The 25,369-nt window shown below is 41.8% G+C and overlaps 1 protein-coding gene across 2 annotated transcripts in view; it reads right to left on the bottom strand.

Moving 5' to 3' along the window:
- The window catches only part of prpf8 (pre-mRNA processing factor 8), a 46,582-nt gene extending 21,545 nt beyond the window's left edge, over nucleotides 1-25,037 (bottom strand). The window contains exons 1-21 of one of the 2 annotated variants that reach the window (XM_033046214.1): nucleotides 24,927-25,037; nucleotides 20,223-20,327; nucleotides 19,840-20,008; nucleotides 18,666-18,830; nucleotides 17,359-17,577; nucleotides 15,654-15,866; nucleotides 15,140-15,265; nucleotides 13,527-13,632; nucleotides 13,119-13,429; nucleotides 11,595-11,784; nucleotides 10,443-10,562; nucleotides 9,719-9,853; nucleotides 8,902-9,031; nucleotides 8,503-8,699; nucleotides 7,248-7,454; nucleotides 6,084-6,247; nucleotides 5,802-5,928; nucleotides 4,900-5,092; nucleotides 3,904-4,091; nucleotides 2,905-3,143; nucleotides 1,444-1,590 (exon numbers count right to left, since the gene is read on the bottom strand). In XM_033046214.1, the coding sequence (XP_032902105.1) occupies nucleotides 1,444-1,590; nucleotides 2,905-3,143; nucleotides 3,904-4,091; nucleotides 4,900-5,092; nucleotides 5,802-5,928; nucleotides 6,084-6,247; nucleotides 7,248-7,454; nucleotides 8,503-8,699; nucleotides 8,902-9,031; nucleotides 9,719-9,853; nucleotides 10,443-10,562; nucleotides 11,595-11,784; nucleotides 13,119-13,429; nucleotides 13,527-13,632; nucleotides 15,140-15,265; nucleotides 15,654-15,866; nucleotides 17,359-17,577; nucleotides 18,666-18,830; nucleotides 19,840-20,008; nucleotides 20,223-20,316 (3,440 nt within the window). In that variant the 5' untranslated portion in view covers nucleotides 20,317-20,327; nucleotides 24,927-25,037. The remainder of the gene's footprint in view (nucleotides 1-1,443; nucleotides 1,591-2,904; nucleotides 3,144-3,903; nucleotides 4,092-4,899; nucleotides 5,093-5,801; nucleotides 5,929-6,083; nucleotides 6,248-7,247; nucleotides 7,455-8,502; nucleotides 8,700-8,901; nucleotides 9,032-9,718; nucleotides 9,854-10,442; nucleotides 10,563-11,594; nucleotides 11,785-13,118; nucleotides 13,430-13,526; nucleotides 13,633-15,139; nucleotides 15,266-15,653; nucleotides 15,867-17,358; nucleotides 17,578-18,665; nucleotides 18,831-19,839; nucleotides 20,009-20,222; nucleotides 20,328-24,926) is intronic. The other variant, XM_033046213.1, reaches the window with a different exon arrangement.
- Nucleotides 25,038-25,369: the final 332 nt, after the last annotated feature.

The raw sequence follows: 25,369 nt of genomic DNA, 5'->3' as shown, positions 1-25,369 counted from the left end.
AAGTTTTATTTACACAGAAAACAGTGGGTGTTTGGAATGCACCCCCAGGGATGGTTGGAGGCGGGGTTGAAAACAATATTTAGATAAGCACATGGATAGGCAGGGAATGGAGAAATATTGATCACGTACAGGTAGGGGAGATTAGTTGAACACGGGGTCATGTTTTGCATGGACATTGAGGGCTGAAGGGCCCGCCCTGTGCTGTAGGATGTTCTATTTTTAACTAATGTTTCCAAATGGAAAAGGGCTTTTGTGGAAAACATCTTAACACATCCCAAGCACAAATCTTTTAGTTTCAACTTACTCTCAGTCAAAGTTAACACTACTGACCCACTAATACATTTCATACCAAGAGCTCACAGTGCATTTCAGCCTAACGTTTACTCTTCGATCGTATGTCCAATAAAATATTCTGGCAAAGTCTAGAAAGGGAAAATAAAACTGATACCCTACATGTAAATGCATTAAGACAATGTCAGGTAAATCTGCCAGTGGCAATGCTGACCAAAAGACAATGTTGTTGGCACAGTGGCAAAATGGCTCTTCTACTAATAACGGTGGGGTTGTTCACATTAAGCTCATCAGGAAGGTAGCACCTTAGTGCATCATATCAACTAGCAGCACAATGATAGACAATAGACAATAGGTGCAGGAGTAGGCCATTCGACCCTTCGAGCCACCACCGCCATTCAATGTGATTATGGCTGATCATCCACGATCAGTACCCCGTTCCTGCCTTCTCCCCATATTCCCTGACTCCGCTATCTTTAAGAGTCCTATCTAGTTCTCTTGAAAGTATCCATAGAACCAGCCTCCACCGCCCTCAGAGGCAGGGAATTCCACAGACTCACAACTCTGTGTGAAAAAGTGTTTCCTCGTCTCCGTTCTAAATGGCTTACTCCTTATTCTTAAACTGTGGCCCCTGGTTCTGACTCCCCCAACATCGGGAACATGTTTCCTGCCTCCAATCCCTTAATAATCTTATATGTTTCAATAAGAATCCCTCTCATCCTTCTAAACTCCAGAGTACACAATGTAAATGTCACAACTACTGCACTGGAGTGTCATCTTATAAACTCAAAACATGGTAGATTTAATATCCTCCATCAATTCACATCAATGAAAATGCACTCCCTGAATTAACAAACCATTAACAGACCAGAAGAGTCTTGACAAAATGAAATCCAGCTTGAACAAGTCATAATTTATGAGGCATCACATCCCACACTAAATGTATCTCAGCAGAATCCAACCTGACTTTTAAATTCAAATTATTTTTTTATTAATCCTGAAAGGGGGAGAAAGAGATACTTCTTGAGAGTGGATTTCATTGGAATTCTAACATCTCTATTGAATCTTTCACAGTGATAAAGGTGAGGACCTGCCAAAATGTTATAAAAGCAGCAGATAAAACACCAGGCAACAATTTTAAATGACACTTACAGATTGACGTCATGCTTCATAAGCCTCATGCGCGCATCCCTCGGCCAGCACTTCTTGTTGTTATATCCAACAATGTTCTCATTGTTGGGATCAGGATGTTCTGTCAGGTAGCGCTGAATCAGGTCTCTGGCTTCATCAGCGGTGAATCTGCAAGCAGATTGTGAAACATGCATTTGAAGAAATACTTTTAATTAGCCTGCTGACTGACATTGGCAGTGGAGAGAAGAAGGGTCTCGACCTGAAACGTCACCCACCCCTTCTCTCCAGAGTTACTCCAGCATTTTGTGTCTATCTTCGACTGACATTGGCATGCAGTTCAGGCCAAAGCTCAAATCTAAATTTACCACTAACTGGAACAACACTAAGCACGGTAACCATTTAATTGCAAAAGATCACTGTAGTGTATATAATGGAACTGTACCTTTAAGGATGGAGTACCAGGTGGTGTGAGTTATGTCATGTGACAGATTCATTATCTTATCAGTCTCGTGAATATGTGCGAGTATGTGCAGTGTACTTTTGTAAAATAAAGACGACCCACACTGGCAACTGCTTGTCTGAAACCTGCGCTTGTTTCTGTCTACGTGCCATTACCATAATATCTTACAATCACCCATGGCTATTTGAAATTAAATGATCCTCAGCAAGTTCATAGTTGCTGCCTGTCCCGCATTTTTGTGTCTAGTTTAGAGACACAGCGCGGAAACGGACCCTTTCGGCCCACGCCGACAAGCGATCCCTGCACATTAACACTATCCTATACACACTAGGGACAATTTTTACATTTACCAAGCCAATTAACCTACAAACCTGTACGTCTTTGGAGTGTGGGAGGAAACCGAGGATCTCGGAGAAAACCCACGCAGGTCACGGGGAGAACGTACAAACTCTTAGACAGCACCCGTAGTCAGGATCAAACCTGGGTCTCCGGCGCTGCATTCACTGTAAGGCAGCAACTCTACCGCTGCGCCACCGTGCCTCTATCTCTGCAAGTTCATGCTATGCTGACTGACAATGATATCAAGCTCACAAATCTCTTAACCTCTCCTGTTGGATGAGACCTGCACAGGCGCCACTGTCTGATGAAGGGCCCGACTCGAAAAAACGTCACCTAACCATTTTCTCCAGAAACGTTGCCTGACCTGCTGAGTTACTCCGGCATCTAGCGCCACTATATAGATTCCCATTGCAACACCCAAATGTGCCTTAATCGTAATGGGGGCAATTTGAGAAGGGATTGATATAAAGACCAGAAACATTTAAACAATATCTCTCGGCAAAACTGATGCTCGAAAATTATTTGTTAATTATCAAAGGCTTATACGTCCAAGTTTAAAATAGACTGCCATTTTTTTAATACAATATGTGCAATCTGTATTTTGGCAGTAAATTCCACGACTGTTTAAAAGGAAAGTGATAATCCACTTGGATTAAGTTTTATAGGTTAAGGATATTGCTTACCTGAAGAAAATGTGAATACGCTCGATGTATCGGCAGAAAAGTCTAACTGGATGAGCAACTTCCGTGGCAACGTCCTGATAACTGAGGAAATCATTTGGCATTTGTGGCGGGCCGGCCATTTCACTGGCTCGATGGAGCCCCAACACCAGCAGATCCAACACCAGCCCATAGTACTGGACAATGAAAGAGGCAAATTGGAGCCCTCGAATAATGCCATAGGAATTGGTGTGGTTCATGTCCTTTAAAGTGAAAAAAAACATAAAATCCATTCTAAGCAATATCCGGGACAGATTCAATTAACTTATATCCTCAATCACACTCAAGTTCACATAAAACTGTCTTTGAAAGTAAAAAAAGTCACCAAATATTTGAAAACATTCTTTACTCGTCTGATATTATGTTACTGATGTTTCTCCAAAAGGTCCATATATTACGTTGAAGCTTTGATAAGTTGCAACATGCCTGGGTGAGCAGGCTGATAGGAGGAGAAATCTACTTTGGTTATATTCAAAGGAGCAGGAACCACAAATTAACTCCACGCTGTTCTTATAGACATTGTTTGATTAACTGAATTCTTGTTAAAAAATATATTCCATTAGATAAATGGAGACACAGGGGACAGCAGACAACGGGATCTCGGGCAATAGTCAAAGTGCTGGGGGATCTCAGCGGGTTAGGCAGCATCTGCGGAGGGAATGGACAGACGACGTTTGGGGTCAGGACCCTTCTTCGGACTGATAGAAGTACGACGAGAAAACTGGAAAAGAGAGGTAGTTTGTCATCTGTCATGCACTCCACAGATGCCGCCTGACCCGCTGATAAAATGTATCAGCACTTGTTTTTCCGTCACGGTACTAGTATCATTTTAAACTACACTTACAGGCGTACATAACACATGGAAACTTACTGTTCCACCTAAATATCTAAAAAATCCGTTACGCGGGCGTCAAGAATTAAATGCCAGCAAAGGATAATCGGCATAATGGAAATGACGTATACCTTGTAATTGATCACAACATTGTTCTTAGCTGTCATATAATCAGCAATGTTGTGATCCACAATCAGACGAAGCAATCTGTTCAGTAAAGTCAGATCAATTTTCTCATACATCTTCTCAAATCGTGACTCCAACATGACGTTGCATTCACCATCAGCTGTCTCCCACACATCCTGAAGATTGTTGATACCTGTGGTACACAAACATCGTGTGTAAGAAAGAACCGCAGATGCTGGTAAAATCAAAGGGAGACACAAAATGCTGTAGTAACTCAGCGTGAGGCAGCATCCATCTACACCTCATGCTGCCTCGGCAAGGCCAGCAGCATCATCAAGGACCAGTCTCACCCCGGGTCGCTGCTGCTTCGCCGCTCTTCCATCGGGCAAGAGGTACAGAAGTGTGAAAACGCACGCACACCTCCAGATTCAGGTCTGAAGCCTGAAGAAACGTCTCAACCCGAAACGTCGCCCATTCTTTCTCTACATAGATGCTGCCTCACCCGCTGAGTTACTTCAGTATTTTGTGTGTACACAAACATAGAATGGTTATGCATTTTCAAACTAACATTTAACATACGTCTATTACGAATTGTGTCGACTTTTAAAATGTATAGTATTAAAAGCTGCATAGTTTAAAGATGGCTGTTTCACTTCCCCAGAAGAAATATGTAGTTTAGCAGAGCGTTCATCAAAAAAGATAATTGCCCACCATATGAATGTAGCACAAATGAAATATAAACAATCTACTGGAATATATAACAAACCTCTTCAATATAAGAATGTATATGATATAACTTTGTATTAAAAAAACCCACAAACAATAGTGCAAAAACAATAAGTGTCCCAATGCTAAAATGACCCAATACTATTCCAGATAATGTGACACAAGGCGATATGTATTCATGTTACTTATGGATTAAAGGAAATGATACTAATGTTTAACGGACGAAATCTAAAAATGGCAAACAGCAAAGCCTCTAATAAAAAGTACAAATGTACCTTGGCACCACTTGTACACAAGTGAGGGAGGTGGTTCAGTATCAGCTGGCTTAATCCACGGGGGGAATAACCGCCGTTTGTCAGCTTCGTACCACAAGTACTGGTCAAGGTAGGCATCAGTAATCTTCTCCAATGGCTCCACATCATAAACCGGCACCAGGTGGCTGTACAGGTCCATAAATTCAATGCCAACCTGTCATAGAGTCATAAAGTCACACAGCGTAGAAACAGGCCCTTCAACCCAACTTGCCTACACTGACCAACACTGTGGCTTGGATGGAGTGGATGTTTCCACTAGGGGGGAGAGTCTACGACTAGAGGTCGTAGCCTCAGAAGTAAAGAACGTCCATTTAGGAAGATGAGGAGGAATTTCTTTAGTCAGAGGGTGGTGAATCTGTGGAATTCTTTGCCACAGAAGGCTGTGGAAGCCAAGTCAGTGGATATTTTTAAAGCAGAGATAGATAAATTCTTGCTTTGTACGGGTGTCACGAGATTATGGGGAGAAGGCAGGAGAATGGGTTAGGAGGAAGAGATAGATTAGCCATGATTGAATGGCGGAGTAGACTTGATGGGCCGAATGGCCTAATTCTGCTCCTATTACTTATGACCTTATGAACATGTCCCACTTACACCAGTCCCACCTGCCTGTGTTTGGTTCATATCCCTTTAAACCTGTCCTATCCATGTACCTGTCTCATTGCTTTTTAAACGTTGCAATTGCCCCTCTGCCTGAACCGCCTCCTCCACCAGCTATCAGTGTGGAAAGTTTTTTTAAAAGACATTCTGATAAAGAGTGCAACAATGAGAATTGCTGCTGCTGTATCACAAATCAATCAGCAATTACAATGATACTGCATATATTTACTACACAAGTACGATTTTGAACATGACTTTGCACAAACCTCTTTAAAGGCTCTCTGCGTTAGCAAGTGACGCTTAATTCTGGACAGAGCTTCATGAGGGTTATCATAAGCCTGTTCAATTAAACCCAGCTCCTCCCTCTGCGACTGATTCAATCTTGATTTCACACTGAAATGAAGAGTAAAGCATCATCGGTAAACCTTCATTTATTTTAAAACGTTCCCCTTTTAACACACGCGGATCAAGCACAGACAAGACAAATCCGTATCAATGGCGAAAGGTCCTTTGAACACGGCCTTTCGGTTGCATACATACACCTTTACCTGTAGGCTTCCTTGAGTCTCTCCAGAGCCAGGATCAGAAGCTTTGTGTCATGTTTGTAGGACAGAGGTGGGAAAGGAATCGGTGAGAAGCGTCTGCTCTCCAGCCAATGCACCGTGGTGGTGTAGATGGCGACAGCTTCTTCAGCAGTGATGTACGGCCCATCCTGTTCGGCACAAACGGATTTGGATCTTTTTAATCAATTAATTAAGCATAAAAGTTTTTAAGCATTAACGGTTGAGTCTTTAGAGTATATAATATGATAACAGCCCACCAAAATCAGGCCCAGCTCATACCTAAAATTACATGTATTTAAATACTATGGAGACAAGATACTGGAATCACGTACAAACACAAATTGCTGTAGGCATAAACATTGAATTCTAACCCCTAACCCTTCCCCTCTTCCTTGCCACCCCCTGGTGCGCACCCATTACTCCCCCGATCTTCCATCCTCCCCCCTCCACTAACCCAGTTACTTTCCCTGTCTTTGTACACACATTTCCACCTCCGACCCATATTTGCTTTTCATCTCCTGTCCTTCCTCTCAATACCCCCCCCCCCCCCGTTTACATTCCACTCTTCTCTCCGTATCTAACATCCTTTTCACCTCTACCCTTTGTCACTTATTCCACACACCTGCCACTCGAAACTGCCGTTCTTCAGACGGTTGTCCCTCGTGTGGTCTGAAGAAGGGTCTCAACCTGAAACGTCGCCAATTCCTTCTCTCCATAGATGCTGCCTCACCTGCTGAGTTTCTCCAGTATTTGTCTATCTTCCACCTATCACATGCCAGGCTTTGTCCATCCCCACCCCCCCAATACTATCAGTCTGAAGAAGAGTCGCAACACAAAACGTCACCCGTCCAATTCCTCCAGAGAGGTTGCCTGACTTGCTGAGTTCCTCCACCACTTTATGTTTTGCTCAGTATTTCCATATTAACTAGGTACAGTTCATGACTGCTGATTAGTTTTACCTCTTCCACTAAACTGAATTAACAAAGCTAATTCAAGGCAAGAACTCGGGGAACATCTTCAATTATTTAAAACAACAGCAGCGAACATAAAGTATTTCATACAAAACTGAGACAAAAGGGATTAACTAAACTGGAGATGTTCATGAAAACCTCAAAACCAAGTTAACAGTATACCAGCTGCAGAACTCACTTTCAGGTAATTGTGCTGTCGTTCTTGTTCTGCCTTCAAGTATAGCCTGGTAAGACGACCCAAGTTCTTTTTGCAAACAGTTTTGTCAACAGTAGCACCGCGGCGAATACGCTCCCTGTTGTAATGAGCAGTATTTGTCCACCAGTCAGCCTTGGCTTTCACGTACCGCAGGATCATGTTCTCAATTGGAGTTGGCAGTCCAGGAACCTAGAACAGTATCAAATCTTAGTCGACACGGCTAATTATTTTAAACTTTAAACCAACTCCGAATGTACATTCCACTTACAATAAAGTCAATATCATAATTAATCATTGCAGATACTCAAAGCGTTTCCAAGCCTTGGAAGAACAAAAGCTCAAATAAATGTCAAAAATGTCACATTTAAACACAAGGTTATAATTGAGTTTATTAGACTCGGCACACCGGTAGAGTTGTGCTACAACCAGGTCCCGTGTTCAATCCCGATTACAGGCGCTGTCTGTACGGAGTTTGCACGTTCTCCCTGTGACCGCGTGGTTTTTCCCTGGGTGCTCTGGTTTCCTCCCACACTCCATAAAGACATACAGGTTTGGAGGTTAATTGGCTTCTGTAAAAGTTGTCCCTAGTGTGTAGGATTGTACAAGTGCACAAGGTGATCGCTGGTCAGTGCGGACTCGGACCTACAGGTAAAGTTCTGACCTTTACACGACAACTAGGATAGCTGCTGTCAATCACACAACACCATGAACAGGCAAGATATTTAGTTTATCATCAACAAAAAGTGTTGTTGGGGAACTATCAGTCATACAACACGGAATCAGGCCCTTTGGCCCAACTTGCCCATGCAGACCAGCATGCCCCATCCACACGAGGCCCACCTACCCATGTTTGGCCCATATCCCTTTAATGGATCTCCTATCCATGTACGTGTTCATATGTCTTTTATATGTTGTTACAATACCTGCCTCCGCGCCAGCTCGTTCCATATGCCCACCACGCGCTGTGTGAAAAAGTTGCCCTTCGGTTCCTATTAAATCTTTAGCCTCTCACCTTAAACCCATGTCCTCTGGTTGTTAATTCTGCTACTCCGAGTAAAAGAGACTGTGCATCTACTCTGCCTATTCTCCTCATGACTTTCTACACCTCTATAAAATCACACATCATCCTCACGCGCTCCAAGGAATAAAGCCCTAGCCTGCTTATAGAACTCTCCCTATAGCTCAGGCACTCAGCCCTCCGACAGTACATTTTTGTTCATGAATATTAAGTTTATACCTTCCAAGGGATGTTTGCTTTCCAGCATCTCCAAGCCTCGCTCAGATGCTGCAAGATTGTTCTGGCCTTGTTTTGCTTGATTCCTTCAGGCATCATATCCAGAATATCGTGCATAACAGCGGCTCTTAACTCCAGGTCAAAGTGAGACTCCACACGCTGTTTGGTCACAGTCTTGGCTACACCCTTGGAATGACGGCCTGACCAGAACAAGATTGGAGGTGGAGTGGAGGGTTTAGAGAAAAGAAAAACAAAATACATTACTTTCGAGATTTGACAGTGCAGAAAATTCACAAATGTTATTTTGAGTCATTAAGAAGGGTGATAGTAAATTAAACTTAAAAACAGTTTAGAAATGTTTACAGGAAAGCTAGTATCTTTTAAGACAATAATGTTATTAACCTTCAAACTGTCTGGCAAGCAAGTTTCCCAACCATCTCTCCAGCAGAGGAGTTATTCCCCTCATGAAGAAAAGCCACACTCTCCAGCCAGCAGCCCAGAAGCCACAGCCAGGTCCCTTGCCAACTGGTCCCTGAAAAATTAAAGTGAGAAAAGCTTTTATTAGCAGCAAACTATTTACACATTTTATAGCACATGAAGTGTACACTTTCATTTGAATACTCTTTCTCCCCCTACAGGTGGTGGGCAGCATGTGCATGCACGTTCAAGAGTACAAAGAGTCTTCCACTGCATCATAATGACATGTGCTGAAAGAGTTCTCTACAATATTGCACTTCGTTATGTGTTGAGCAATCAATCAGACAATAGAAAATGTGGCTTTTCAGAAGGACAAGGGGCATCTTAATCTTTCTTCAGCAGACTTGCAGAAGTGAACCAAAACCATAAACAGCTGTTCACAACCAATATATAATACATTTTCCAACGTGCAGATATAGGTGGAAGGAATACAATATTTCCATAAAAAGTGCTGCCAGAACAGCATTAAAACTATTATGGTATGATAGATAAAAATATTAATGCTCCCCTATCTACCAAAGGAACGAGTAGGAAGGAACTGCAGATGCAGGCGAATACTGAAAAAGGACACGAAATGCTGGCGTAACTCAGCGGGTCAGACAGAAAGTCTGGAGAAAGGGAATAGGTGACATTTTGGGTTGGAACCCTTCTTCAGACTAAAGGAACGAGACAGACATAACTGTATGAATGTGACATATACACAACTGTAGATGCAATAAATTGCTTAAAACTGCATGCTTACCGTGTTAAATCTGTAATAGATAAGATGCTTCAGATCTTTACACATTCGGATTTGCCTCATCAGCTTGTACTTGTACCTGTACATTCCCGTCAATTGCCCCACATGAGCAAAGATGTACTGCAACCCATCTGACAACTGAAGCAGAGACAATAAACCAAAATCACTTCCACTGATTGCGAGTCTCATTAATGTACTAATCAAAATAAATGCAAGTTTATTCCTCAATACAAGTAACACAGCATTTACATTCTCCATGTTTGGTGTTGCTGCACCACTACATACAACTGACGGTTCTGCACAGAATGCAGAGCAAAATGTTAAATTACCCCGTTTCAGAGTTTCACTTCAGCTCTTACATGGCAAAATTAATATGTAATTAATGCTTCCATGGAGTCCAAGTGTATCAACAAATGGATAAGTGGATAATAGCTATCGAATTCCATCCATTGTGCTAAGTTACAAATATTGCACTTAAAATATAACTACAGATTTAATGCATGCACATAATAGTGCCATACCTGAACTCTCGTCAGTTTTGATTACAAACTGACTGAACTTGACAAAATGGTAACCAGTATCACTGATTTGACCAGTTTTTGTAACAGATTGGTGCACACAATATAATTACAATGTAATAAAATAATATGGTGAACATCAATGGCAGTTTGAAATTAAACCTTTAAATGATAAGATCCCAGTCATTTTATTTTGAAGCTTGTTGTACCTGGAAAGCATCTACGTTCCCCAACCTGTACTGAACGTGACTGTCAACAACAAGCTTCGTCAAGCGCAGCACCTCTCGACACAAATGGAACGCGTTTCCAAATCTTGACTTTTTACGCTCCTGTGAAAATGAAATTACGGGTGAGACACTTCAGAATCGTCTTTTACATCTCAAGTTTAATTACCATTCTTCATTGATATCTCTATCCAACATCTTAATGTTGAACAGATGTATTTTAAGCCCCTTCTCATTCTTTAAATAGTGCTGAGTTAATTTTAACTTGTTTCATGAGAAAAAACAGCCTCTTGAAAAATGTTCTTCTATGCGAAACACATGCCAAATGCTACGACCAAATACAACTGGTTATTTAATTTGTTCAAATCAATTTAGATGGAGGATTTAACTTGGTAAACTAAATAATTAAAAACAAGATTAACTAACACTTTGCATCTTATCTTTGGTTTCTGTTGCGGTTACATACCACTGTTGTAACTAATAGATTACATCCTCTGCAAATGAATTCAGACATGGCAATTTAAAGCCTATTTCGCCTCATTATTTACCAATAAATGGAGCTTCTGTGCAAACTTGTTGCTAACTGTGCTAAGATTGTTAAGGGCTTGGACACGCTAGAGGCAGAGAACATGTCCCTGATGTTGGGGGAGTCCAGAATCAGGGGCCACAGTTTAAGAATAAGGAGTAAGCCATTTAGAACGGAGACGAGGAAACACTTTTCTCACAGAGAGTGGTGAGTCTGTGGAATTCTCTGCCTCAGAGGGCAGTGGAGGCAGGTTCTCTGGATGCTTTCAAGAGAGAGCTTGATAGGGCTCTTAAAAATGAAGGCAGGAATGGGGTACTGATTGGGGATGATCAGCCATGATCACATCGAATTGTGGTGCTGGCGCGAAGGGCCAAATGGCCTCCTCCTGCACCTATTGTCTATTTAGTGTTTACCCCTAAAATGAAAGGATATCAAATCAGAAAATACCAAGCAGAAATTCTGACGGCTTTTAATATTTAAATCATAAAAATAGAATGCTGCTGAATATTACATTCAATTTTCATTGACTATTACATTCTAGTTTCTTGCCCAACACGTGACTGCACCTCAGGCTTGTGGCTGAACCAGAAATAGTATGTGCTGATGTATACCTTAGTGGTGAGGGTTTTCACAGGCTTCAGGTTGAAGTTGTAGTCCAGATGCAAATAATTCAGATTCTTACGGTGGATCAACAAATTCAGCATGTTGTATCCTTGTCGGCACACTTGTAGCCCTACTTCCACCCAGTCTAGTTTGGTGGACTGGAAAAATTTTGTTGACTTGAATGAACGGAATAAGTACCTGATATGGAAAAAAAAAGTCAAATAAATTGTATTTCAGAAAAAAAACGCTCTTCCTCATCGTAATGTCTGACATCCTATCATAAGATGGGTCCCGACCCGAACGGTCAACAATCTATTCAAAAGGGAACTGCAGATGCTGGAATATCGAAGGTACACAAAATTGCTGGGGAAACTCAGCGGGTGCAGCAGCATCTATAGCGAAGGAAATAGGCGACGTTTCGGGCCGAAACTCTTCTTCAGACTGATGGGGGAAAGAAAGAAGGAAAAGGGGAGGAGGAGGAGGAGCCCGAGGGCGGGCGGATGGGAGGGTGGGAGGAGACAGCTAGAGGGTTAAGGAAGGGGAGGAGACAGCAAGGGCTAGCCAAATTGGGAGAATTCTATGTTAATGCCATAAGGACGCAAGGTCCCCAGACGGAATATGAGGTGCTGTTCCTCCAATTTCCGCTGTTGCTCACTCTGGCAATGGAGGAGACCCAGGACAGAGAGGTCGGATTGGGAATGGGAGGGGGAGTTGAAGTGCTGAGCCACCGGGAGGTCAGGTAGGTTATTGCGGACTGAGCGGAGGTGTTTGGCGAAACGATCGCCCAACCTACGCTTGGTCTCACCGATGCTGCTGCACCCGCTGAGTTTCCCCAGCAATTTTGTGTACGGTCAACAATCTATGTTCTCCTAAGATGCTGCCTGACCTGCTGAGTTGCCCCAACACTTTGTGTATCCTTTACATAACCCAAATTACAGTGCATCGTAACAAATGTACGTTAAGCTCAATGTCACGAGACGTGCTTTACCAATATGGAGATTGGGGGCAGCACAGTGGCATAGTTGGTAGAGCCACTGGCTCACAGCGCCAGAGACTTGGGTTCAATCCTGACCTCTGGCCCTGTCTGTGTGGAATTTGTTTGTTCTCCCTGTGACCGCGTGGGTTTCCTCCCACATCCCAAAGACGTGCAGATTCGAAGGTTAATTGACTGCTGTAATATTGCACCTGTTGCGCAAAGAGTGGATGGGAAAGCAGGATAACGCAGAGCCAGTGTGCCAAGGTGATTGATGGTTGGCGTGGACTCGGTGGGCCAAGGGGACTGTTTCCTTGCTGTATCTCTAAATTAAATGCTTCCGCTTCCTTCAGTCAACTAAGCCATGATGGGCAAACTGACTTGCATGATGCTTGCGTCTATTTAGAGTAAGGTTTATACACTGTTCCATTCTTTGCCACCATCGCCCAGCCTCCCTTCACAATCCAAGTGTGATTCCTCAACGAATTAATAAAAGTTTTCTACCAAAAGAGTTTTGACTATTAACAGATTTTAGTCATTTCATGCAAAATCCACCTACCTTTTCTTTTGTGCTTTTGGTGGCCTGTGTTTAAGTGCATTCAGTACGTAGTACTTCAGGAGTTTCTGGTATGAAACTCGAACTTTGACGGGCTGCCCAGCTGGACAGTGCTCACGATACCAGTTCTTGACTAATGGGATGTCAAGTGCTCTCCTAGTTTTACCAGATCTCAGGTTAAACGGCCTTGGTGCCCAGAGCAAGGCAATGCCATTGGCAGTGTGATCAGAGTACAATGGTGTATCTTTCAGGAATGGGTCCACGCAATCAGGAAGTTCAAACTCCTCATCGTCATCGGGTAACGGCTCTTGACTCTGCAATGAAACACAAATGCACACGACAATCGCTGCTTACTACATTTCATCAACTGGCATTGCGACAGCAAAGTTGCTACTGTATAGAGTTAATTACCTTAACGGAGTGCCTGTGAGAAATAGGGTTGATCAATGGATCAAAGTAGAAAGCTGGCAGATCGGGATCTTCAGTTTTAATGAATACAACATTAGGTGTGTGATACCTAAAATCCAAATTCAAAGTCAAATTAATGGCGAAAAATTAAGTTAGTTTATTTTCCAATTATCCTCTCTAATTCAATTGCCCCGGCGACATTGTGTCCCACTCACTAACTCATCTTTATCAAGGCAGTGAACATTGATCAGCTAGTTTATCACGGGGAAAACATGGCAATATAACACAATATAAGAAAAAAGGAGCAGGAGTAGGCCACCTGGCCCCTCAAACCTGCGTGATCTCCCTCAACACCTCTTCTGTGCCAGTTCCACACGGCCCTCACTTCACTAATCATTAATTTTTTTTAAACTCCTCATTAAAAACAGATCTAGCCGACAGAACTCTCCAAAGATGAAAATTCCAGATTTCTTACCCAAGAGGAAATTGCTACACACCTCATTTCAAAGTACGCTCCTCCTTTTCTTGTAACTTGCTACTCTTGTTTGAGATGCTACGACAAGTGAAAACATCTCTCCATTTACCCCGTAGAAGGATCTCAACCTGAAATGTCGCCTGTCCGGGGCCATCCAGAAATGTCCACTTCCTCCCCTGATACTGCCTGATCTGCTGAGTTCCTCCAGCATTTTCTGTTTCGCTCAAGATCCCAGAATCTGTAGTTTCTTGTCTATTGGTATTTACCCTGCCGAGTTTTTTCCAGATCTTGTGTTTCAGTAAGATCACTCCCTCACTCTTCTAAACTCGTATTAGTAATAAAGCTCTAACATTTTTAACCATTCACCCCCTATATTACCATGGACTGTCTGGTAACTCACAATGTCACCCAACAACCCTATCCACACAAAGGATCTAAAATCAGAAGAAAAACATATTCATTTTCCACTTCCTAGCTCTTAGGATTGCCAAAGCAAACTGTACAATACAGTTCCAATCCCGAGATCAGCATGAGCAGCTGAGAAAAATATAGATCTTTCTCCTTTGCAAGTTATAGACTATAAGAGTTATAGACTTATTTTACTAAACGGAACGCTTTGGCATTGTAGAATAAAGCACTTTCATTTTTTTTTTCCTACACTTTACAAGTCAGTTATCTTTTCTACAACTTAAATGTCTGTTTGTTTCTATATTGCTTGTTTATCACAAAATAGATTAATTGTTGCCTTGAACCAGGGGAAACATCCAACTACTGATACAAAACATATGACTGCCATTTAAACACCACTACCATGCAATGTATTATTCACAGTTTTGCCACAAAGAACAACATTACTCGAGAAGCTGAAAAAAAGTTTCAGCAGATGTGACAATTGCACAAGTTTGTTTTTTTAATTGTCTGCCTTTGGGAACTTCTGAGATTGCTGACAATGCTGCTTTCTATATGTTGCTATACATGGACATTTGCAGCACCAAGCCCTGCAATATCGTGATAAAATATTAAATATGCTGAAACAAAAAAATCTAACTTCCTCCTCTACTAAAAGCATTGCATGTATTTAATGTATAAGGAAATATAAATGCATTCTAAGACATAAAATGGCAGAAGTGGGTGTACTCACCAGGTGAGGTGAACATGATGAGGAAGATTGTTGTACAGGTATGGGAATGCTATTTTGTATTCTGTTCGGATTGGTTGTCTAATGATAATCTTATTGATATCATTGAATTCATTCCAGTCTTCATCCCTAATGGAGGCAAACCAAACTCAAATGATCAAAACTGCAATATTTTATCTCTTTATCAAATAGAGACAGGTTGCAGAGCAAGGCACCTAATTCCAAAAATATGTAACATCTTTTTAACATTATTTAAAAATAGCAAAGTAAAAACTCTGATAGTCTCAAACAAACATGCAATTCAAAATCCTCACTTTAAATTATTTCTATTCTAGGGAAGGATAAACAGGACCGCCCTCTCCATCTTTTTACATTAGTTCCATCTTTGCAAAATATCAATGGCGATGAATAGCCCACCCAGCTTGATTGATTGAAATGCTGACAACGGGCATCAGAATTAGCTACTCACTTAATCATGTTACTCAAGATTTCAATATTTCCAAAGAAAAATGCTTACTGAAGATTCACATCCCGAACGAGAGGTTCAAACTTTGGTCCGCCAGGAATTGCCATGTTCAGAGCTTTGGAAGTAAAAAACGCTTTGAGGTCAAATAAATAAAAGTAGTTGTCATCCACTAAATCAGTTAGCAACTGATTAGCCAAGCGGTAAAGTGTGGACATCATAGGTAAAGTAAACTGCCAACGGCGATAAGTAGATCCATTCACAAACCTAAAACGGGACAAAATTTCTAATTGAAACACCTGCAATTTCATGAATGGACCACAATGCTTCTAGACTTGCAAAATGGGCATTGTTAATGGGTATAAAATGATGTCGATTTAATCGAAACTCATTCAAATTACAGCAAGAGTGAAAAATAGTTATAGACAGTCATGTAGGAAATATTACTGAGGCTTAGAACCACACAAATAAATGTTATCAAAGGTTACAGCCTCACTATTAATAAAACCAATATAGATGTATTTTCATCACCCCAACGTGCTCGACTCTTCAAACGGGTCATTTTAGTTGAGGTGAGATACCAAAGGTTCTGGTAACGTTCTGACACTCATTACGAATTAATCTTAAAGGGCAAGTTTATTTGTATGAATGCTTATATTTTAGATCATTGCTAAACCTAACCTTGTCTTCATCCAAAGTACTCACCAATAGTTAACAACTGTAACAAATTGCCTTTTATTATTCATTTCTACTTCACACAATTGCAAGGAGGGCAGGTAGGACTACTGTAGATGGGGCATCGTGGTCAGCATGGGCCGAAGGGCCTGCTTCCCTGATGTATGACTATAACCAATCGTCTTTTACTATGCTGTTTCCAATAGAACGGGAATTTTTTAAAGATTAGTACATTTAATGCCATTAAAGCTACATTTAAACATTTATTAACAGATCAAGTAATGAATAGTCTTGGTTTAGTGTATATTCAAGGATAACGAGCAAAGTGACTTATAGACTGCATTTTTTTCCTTATTGAGCACAATTTGCAGGAAGCATTATTTAGATATAGTTACATTGTATAAACTATTCCTATTTTCAATATTCAATTTTCCATGTGAAACCTTAACCTGTTCAATGTCCACCAGGTGGTGCCGAACGATGGCTGCCTCGCCAACGGTCTGTCTTGTCTTCTTCCTTTGTTGTTTTTAGTTTGTTGTTAAATGTATGTTTTAGTGTACCTTTAGTTTTGTATTATTTGGGGGGAGGGGGGAAACTTCTTTTAATCTCTTTCCTCAACAGCGATGCAACTTTTTTCGTGTCGTATTTAAAATGTAATCAATACCGTTGGTTCCATTTTATATCACTGCTTTGTTATGTCATAAGTATGTAATTCGGCCTATCAAGTCTACTCCGCCATTCAATCATGGCTGATCTATCTCTCCCTCCTATTCCCATTCTCCTGTCTTCTCCCCATAACCCTTGACACCCGTACTAATCAAGAATCCATCTATCTCTGCCATAAAAATATCCATTGACTTATCCTCCACTGCTTTCTATGGTAATGAATTCCACAGATTCACCATCCTCCGACAAAATAAATTCCACCTCATCTCCTTCCGAAAGGAACATCCGTTAATTCTGAGGCTATGACCTCTAGTCCTAGACTCTCCCACAAGTGGAAACATCCTATCCACATCCACTCCATCATTTGTTAGACTAAGTCTTTTCCAATATTAATGCACCAATAGTATCAAAAGTTTACTTAGGGTTGTCTTTCAATGGTTGGTGGTCATATAGCCACTCGGCCACTGGTCCATCCTCTTCAGTATCAAGCTCCATTTGTATGGCTTCAAGTGGCTCAACATCCAGTATGTTATCGGCATAATCCAAGGGAGGCTCTTCATCGTCAAAAGGAGGAAAACGCATCCTTTTGAAATGTCGCCTGTCACGTTTTTCACGTCTCATCATAATCCACATGGTTCTAGCAATAAAAAGTTAAACGTTACATCAGTAAAATTACAAAATGAAGCTAACAAAGAAATAAATTTACCAATAAAAAAACTACATTCATTCAGAAAATGTTCCATGGTGAACTTTTAAATATTTAGTTCATCACTAAACCAACATTTCACAAAGTGTAGAGTGCGAATGCTGATAATTGAGCCTGCAATTGGCAACATATTTAAATCAGTCACCTCAAAACATTCCTCAAAAGCTGCTGCTATTTCAATTTTAAAATGAAATTACTTCATGATTAAAAATAAAGCGCATCAAAATAGAAGTAATATTAACCAGGAGTTCAAGCTACTGGAAAGCTTTAATAGGGCAAATGTTCATCAATGTATATACGCATGGAGAAACTACAAAAGCCCTTTACTAGGGGAAAGCATTTTCTCCTCAGTTCCAACACCCAGGATTGCACAATCAATCGGACTAATATTTCTACAGTTCCCTCGGACTGCAGCTACTGTCTCAGCTGAACTCAAAACCATAATCTCAGCCTTTTTATTGCAATAAAGTATATTGTTTCAGTGGGAATATCACAATTAAATCGTAATTCTGGTTAACTTGTCAGGGAAGTCATATCCATATTCAACACTGATGTTAAGAATAGACATTTTTCGACAAGTTACTGCTGAAGGAATTGGGTAGAATATTGGGTGAAATCAGCAACTCTAAATAAAATATTAAATGAACATTTATTTGATAATCCAATGATAATTTGTCTCGGTAAGGAACAGGAACCATTAGCAATTGTGAAGCAATGGTGCCGAGTTTGTACCTTCTCCATGTAACTGCGTGGGTTTTCTCTGGGTGCTCCTTACAAGTTTGTAGGTAATTGGATTTTGTAAAGATTGTAAATAGACCCTAGTGTGTAGGATAGTGTTAGTGTATGGAGATCGCTGATCGGCGCAGACTTGGTGGGCCGAAGGGCCTGTTTCTGTGCAGTATCTCTAAAACTAAAACTGCTATTCAATACACCAATCCGCCATTCATTGCCCGTTACTATGCCCCGATGATACAACCAAAGTACAAGAATAGTTCAGAAACATCCAGCACCATACTTACCCCCACTGCGAGATGTAAACTGGCTCAATGACCCATGGAATTTCATTGACAAATGAAATTGCCCCTGTGATATGGTACAGAACTGATACATCCCTGATCTGTTCCCATGGCATTGGCATGTTCTCCAGTAGTTTAAGAACAGCATGTGGCATGTATTTCAAAGCTCTGGGGAGAGGGAAAAGATAGCTTGAATAAATTAGTCTTTGAGGACAGCATCAACGCTGATATAGAATTAATGCTTCATATGAACATTAAATACAACATATTTACACAATTTATTCATCATGACTGAGTGTATGTTAGGATTTGTGTATTTTTAATTAAAATGGCTGCTGAAAAATAATAATTCAAATTTTAAATAAAATAGCATTTTGCAGCTTTGTAAATAGGTATATTTGAAGCCTTGACATAAAATGTCAGAATATATTTTTTCAAACAAATCACTAATAAAAAAAACTTAGTTTATGTTTTTCTTTGAATAACACAAACTGATTTCTATCAGACAACAGCCTTCAATTTGATTCCTCTTTCCATCTGAAAATACTGACTAAAATATCCAAGGATTCAAGGCAGAGCAGCTGTCACGAATGGAGTCACAAAAATAAAACATGAAAAGCAAGAAATGACAATGGTTGAACGGTTTATTTTACTGTTTTATTCGTAAGTAGATTTAGATGTGTACTCCTTAAACAATCCTTCATTTATTTCATTGAACACAAAGTGTTGGAGTAACACATTAGGCCGGGCAGCATATCGGGTCAGGACCCTTTTTCAGGCTCATCTGTAGCTCATTGTATCCAGTCTGAAGAAGGGTCCCGACCCGAAACATTGCCGATCCATGTCTTCCAGAGATGCTGCCTGACCCACTGAATTACTCTAGCACTTTGTGTTGTATGCAAAATTCCAGCACCTGCAGTTCCTCGTGCGTCCCTTATTTATTTCTTTGCAGACGGCCGACCATTTATTTCCCCATTATATCTCTCTAAATAGTGTTTGGTGAAACATTTAAAATCAACAAAATGAAATTTACAGGAATAAAGGCACTAAAATTATGCTCTGGTACAGTGTTTATTATTTAATAATATGAGCCAGTCTCTTAAACTCACGAGGAAGCAGAGAATCTGACAGTACAATTCAGGATGAAGTTGCTCTTCATGGGAATAAATTTCCTTACCCGAGGTAGACTCGTTTGTCATGCCTGAATTTCCTATTGGTCATGTCACCATGATCACGAATGATTTTCCGGACATGTTCAGGGGGCATATCTTCCTTCTGAGCATCCACAAATCCAAACTTTCTTTTCTCGGCATACCGTTTGGCCTGAAGTTGCTGCCATTTCCTGGCTGGAAAAGAAGATCATTTATTACTGGACAACATTGAAGAGGCAACGGCATGGTTAAAAGTAAACTTTCACAAAAACAAAGCAACAAAAATATCAAAACGCTTCCAAAAGTTGTTTTGGTACTTGGATTCGAAGGAAGTGTACAAGATTTCTCTCTTGTTAAAGGAGTTTCTTTCTGCAGAAAAATGAAATAGTTTCATCCAGAAATATCTTACCCTTTTCTTGCAATTTTTCTTCAGACATGTAATCAGGTACAGGAACTGGAACTGGGTTAGGCCCAGGTGCACCTCGATACTGAAATGCTGCCATTGTTCTTGGTTCTGAGGCAAAAAGGACAAATTACATTTCTTTAAATATCCATTCCACCGTAAGAATACACATCAACGCCATTAATTAATTGTGATAAATATCAACAATATCAAACTGGTCAAGAATGCCAACATCAGAAAATGCAGATTTAAACATTGCATAAAATTGCATTTCTTCTCCTGCAGTTCCCTCCCAACCGAAACAAAATAAGCTAAAAAGAAAGTAAATCTTTCTTCAGTGGACTGAGGCTAAGTGTAAAGACATATGGTATGCTGTAAACATGTCCGGAAAATCATTCGTGATCATGGTGACATGACCAATGGAAGACATTTAAAGACTGCATGGATGAACTACAAAAATTGTTCATCCCAGTTTGGCAAAAGAATAAATCAGGGAAGGTAGTGCATCCGTGGATAACAAGGGAAATCAGGGAAAGTATCAAAGCGAAGGATGATGCGTACAAATTAGCCAGAAAAAGCAGCATACCGGAGGACTGGGAGAAATTCAGAGACCAGCAGAGGAGGACAAAGGGCTTAATTAGGAAAGGAAAAATAGATTATGAAAGAAAACTGGCAGGGAACATAAAAACTGACTGCAAAAGCTTTTATAGATATGTGAAAAGAAAGAGATTAGTTAAAACAAATGTAGGTCCCTTGCAGTCAGAAACAGGTGAGTTGATCATGGGGAACAAGGATATGGCGGACCAATTGAATAACTACTTTGGTTCCGTCTTCACTAAGGAAGACATAAATAATCTGCCGGAAATAGCAGGGGACCGTGGGTCAAAGGAGTTGGAGGAATTGAGTGAAATCCAGGTTAGCCGGGAAGTGGTGTTGGGTAAATTGAATGGATTAAAGGCCGATAAATCCCCAGGGCCAGATAGGCTGCATCCCAGAGTACTTAAGGAAGTAGCTCCAGAAATAGTGGATGCATTAGTAATAATCTTTCAAAACTCTTTAGATTCTGGAGTAGTTCCTGAGGATTGGCGGGTAGCAAACGTAACCCCACTTTTTAAGAAGGGAGGGAGAGAGAAAACGGGGAATTACAGACCAGTTAGTCTAACATCGGTAGTGGGGAAACTACTAGAGTCAGTTATTAAAGATGGGATAGCAGCACATTTGGAAAGTGGTGAAATCATTGGACAAAGTCAGCATGGATTTACAAAAGGTAAATCATGTCTGACGAATCTTATAGAATTCTTTCGAGGATGTAACTAGTAGCGTGGATAGGGGAGAACCAGTGGATGTGGTGTATCTGGACTTACAGAAGGCTTTCGACAAGGTCCCACATAAGAGATTAGTATACAAACTTAAAACACACGGCATTGGGGGTTCAGTATTGATGTGGATAGAGAACTGGCTGGCAAACAGGAAGCAAAGAGTAGGAGTAAACGGGTCCTTTTCACAATGGCAGGCAGTGACTAGTGGGGTACCGCAAGGCTCAGTGCTGGGACCCCAGCTATTTACAATATATATTAATGATCTGGATGAGGGAATTGAAGGTAATATCTCCAAGTTTGCGGATGACACTAAGCTGGGGGGCAGGGTTAGCTGTGAGGAGGATGCTAGGAGACTGCAAGGTGACTTGGATAGGCTGGGTGAGTGGGCAAATGTTTGGCTGATGCAGTATAATGTGGATAAATGTGAGGTTATCCATTTTGGTGGCAAAAACAGGAAAGCAGACTATTATCTAAATGGTGGCCGACTAGGAAAAGGGGAGATGCAGCGAGACCTGGGTGTCATGGTACACCAGTCATTGAAAGTAGGCATGCAGGTGCAGCAGGCAGTGAAGAAAGCGAATGTTATGTTAGCTTTCATAGCAAAAGGATTTGAGTATAGGAGCAGGGAGGTTCTACTGCAGTTGTACAGGGTCTTGGTGAGACCACACCTGGAGTATTGCGTACAGTTTTGGTCTCCAAATCTGAGGAAGGACATTATTGCCCTAGAGGGAGTGCAGAGAATGTTCACCAGACTGATTCCTGGGATGTCAGGACTGTCTTATGAAGAAAGACTGGATAGACTTGGTTTATACTCTCTAGAATTTAGGAGATTGAGAGGGGATCTTATAGAAACTTATAAAATTCTTAAGGGGTTGGACAGGCTAGATGCAGGAAGATTGTTCCCAATGTTGGGGAAGTCCAGGACAAGGGGTCACAGCTTAAGGATAAGGGGGAAATCCTTTAAAACCGAGATGAGAAGAACTTTTTTCACACAGAGAGTGGTGAATCTCTGGAACTCTCTGCCACAGAGGGTAGTCGAGGCCAGTTCATTGGCTATATTTAAGAGGGAGTTAGATGTGGCCCTTGTGGCTAAGGGGATCAGAGGGTATGGAGAGAAGGCAGGTACAGGATACTGAGTTGGATGATCAGCCATGATCATATTGAATGGCGGTGCAGACTCGAAGGGCCGAATGGCCTACTCCTGCTCCTAATTTCTATGTTTCTATGTTTCTATCACTCATCACATGTTGTCATTCATTACCACCTTCTTGTTTCGTGTTAGCCATTCTTTTATTGATGCCAAAACATTGCTCACTACATCACCAGCTATTAGTTTCTGCAGTATCATTTGATGCCACATCTTATCACTTGCCTTCTGGAAACCCAAAGATGCCACTCTATTGATTCTCCTTTATACACAGTACAGATTTTTTCAAAGAACTCCAATAAACTCAACAAACATGACACAATGATGGCTTTGCTCGATTACCTTGAATTTGTATGTGCTCTGCAATAATGTCTTTGGTAATTGCTCACAATAATTTATCTTTGACAGATGTGAACTCAACTGGCATTTTACCTCTGTCCCTTTTTGAATAAAGGAGTTACATTCACTATTATGCAATCTAGTCGTGCCTTTCATAAATCTATTGGGAATTTAAAACCAATGCATCAACTATTCCACTATCCATTTCTTTTAAGACCCTAGGACAAAGTCTATCACAACTCAGACACTTGCCAGCTCCAATGATTTTCCTACAACATTTCCCCAATCATTGTCATTTTCTTCTGCCCTTTAAACCCACATATTTTAAACACATCTTTCAGTATTTTTGAATGTAGATGGCAAATCTTATACATTACAATGCTTCCAGTGTTTTTATATTTACACCAAGTGCTGAAGGATCTCAGCAGGTCAGACAGCTTCAGAGGAGGGAATGGACAGATGATGTTTTGGGTCAAAATGCTTCTTCAGTCTTATGTCCATTCCCTCGACAGATACAGCCTGACCTGCTGAGTTCCTCCACCACTTTAGGTTTTGCTTAATTTCCCCGCATCTGCGGTTCCTGTAGTCCAGTTCAATTGTTTGCATTATGAGTACAGATTACAAATCTGGCCTCCATTCTAGAATCAATGTAAATTTAAACAACTTCGAAAAACAGGCCCGTCAGCCTTCTGTACCTGCAACATCTCTCCATAAAGACCATTCAGTCCTGCGCAAACGTTTTCTACATAAATTCTGTTGATCTTTAAGTCGACATTGCATTGGATATTACAATGGCAGGTATACAAAAGTGCTGGAGAAACTCAGCGGGTGCAGCAGCATCTATGGAGCGTTGGAAATAGGCAACGTTTCGGGCCGAAACGATGCCTATTTCCTTCGCTCCATAGATGCTGCTGCACCCACTGAGTTTCTCCAGCACTTTTGTCTACCTTCGATTTTCCAGCATCTGCAGTTCCTTCTTAAACATATTACAATGGCAACCTTCTATCAACCTTTATATATATGGGTGTATGTGGTATTAAAAGTACCATTGAACCACTGTACCTCGAGCATATTTCTGTTATGTTTAATAATTGTGTTTTAGTGGGGACCCTCAGGTTCTTGGCAATGAGAGGGCCAGTGGTTGTAGTGGGTTTAGTAGCCAGGATAGTTTGTTTGAGTGCAGGGGGGGGGGAGATTTCTGGCTGGGTGACACAGCCCACCACACACGGGTGGGTGCATTGTTTACAAACTAGTCGTGCTGCTGAAAGTGTGTGAAAGGTGTAAGGAACATTGCCACAGAAGCGCTGCAGAAGTGCCGGCGGCTTGAGCAGAACACACCACCAGTGCTGGAGGAACTCAGCGGGTCGGGCAGCATCTGTGAAGGGGGACGGTCATCAGTTTGAAGGAGGGCTGCGACCCTCTCTCTCTCTCTCTCTCTGTCCCCTCCACAGAAGCGGCATCCTTCTCTCCAGAGATGCGGCCACAGCGCCAGAGACCCGGGTTCGATCCCTGACTGCGGGCGCTGTCTGTACGGAGTTTGCACGTTCTCCCCATGACCCGCGCGGGTTTTTTCTCCGGGTGCTCCGGTTTCCCCCCACACTCCAAAGACGGACAAGGTGTTCGGTGAAAATTGTAAATTGTTCCGGGTATGTGTAGGATAGTGTTAGTGTGCGGGGGAGGGAGATGGCTGGTCGGCACGGACTAGGTGGGCCGAAGGGCCTGTATCTGTAAAACTGAACTAAACGAGACGCTGCCGCCGGGTTCCTCCAGCACCTGGTGCAGCGCGGACTAGGCCGCGGTGACAAACTGCCTCCTCCCTCCCTCCCGCAACCCCGGCCCAAGCCCCGACCGCAACCACTTCACAGACCCGGCTCCGAGCCCCGCTGGGCCACGCCACACACCCACCTGGGCGCCGCTCGTCGTAGCCGCCTCACCCACACACGCACATTGGCTTCACCAGACCGCCGCCATTACCTCCAGGCTGGAGGCACCGGATGCTGCAGACCGGAGGGCGGGACTTCCGGTAACCTTTCCCGTCCCTCCTATTGGGAGCGCGCCGCTGATTGACATCGCACCCAGCCAATGGCCCACCCCTGACTGCCAACTCTGGCAACATGCTACTGACATGTCAAGTCGTCAAACATAGAAACATAGACATAGAAATTAGGTGCAGGAGTAGCCCATTCGGCCCTTCGAGCCTGCACCGCCATTCAATATTGTAAAGGAGTTAAGTCTGACACACTGTAACTTTACTGAGTCTTTAATAAAGGCACATGTCAAACACGTCCCAGTACTGACTGCATCTAGTCTTCAGGCGTACTGGAACCAAGGGAGGAGCAAGGGGAAGA

This window comes from Amblyraja radiata, chromosome 28, assembly GCF_010909765.2.
Source record: "Amblyraja radiata isolate CabotCenter1 chromosome 28, sAmbRad1.1.pri, whole genome shotgun sequence".
Lineage (NCBI taxonomy): Eukaryota > Metazoa > Chordata > Chondrichthyes > Rajiformes > Rajidae > Amblyraja > Amblyraja radiata.
The sequence above is the reverse complement of the archived record's forward strand: the minus strand, read 5'-3'. Positions and strand labels throughout refer to the sequence as shown.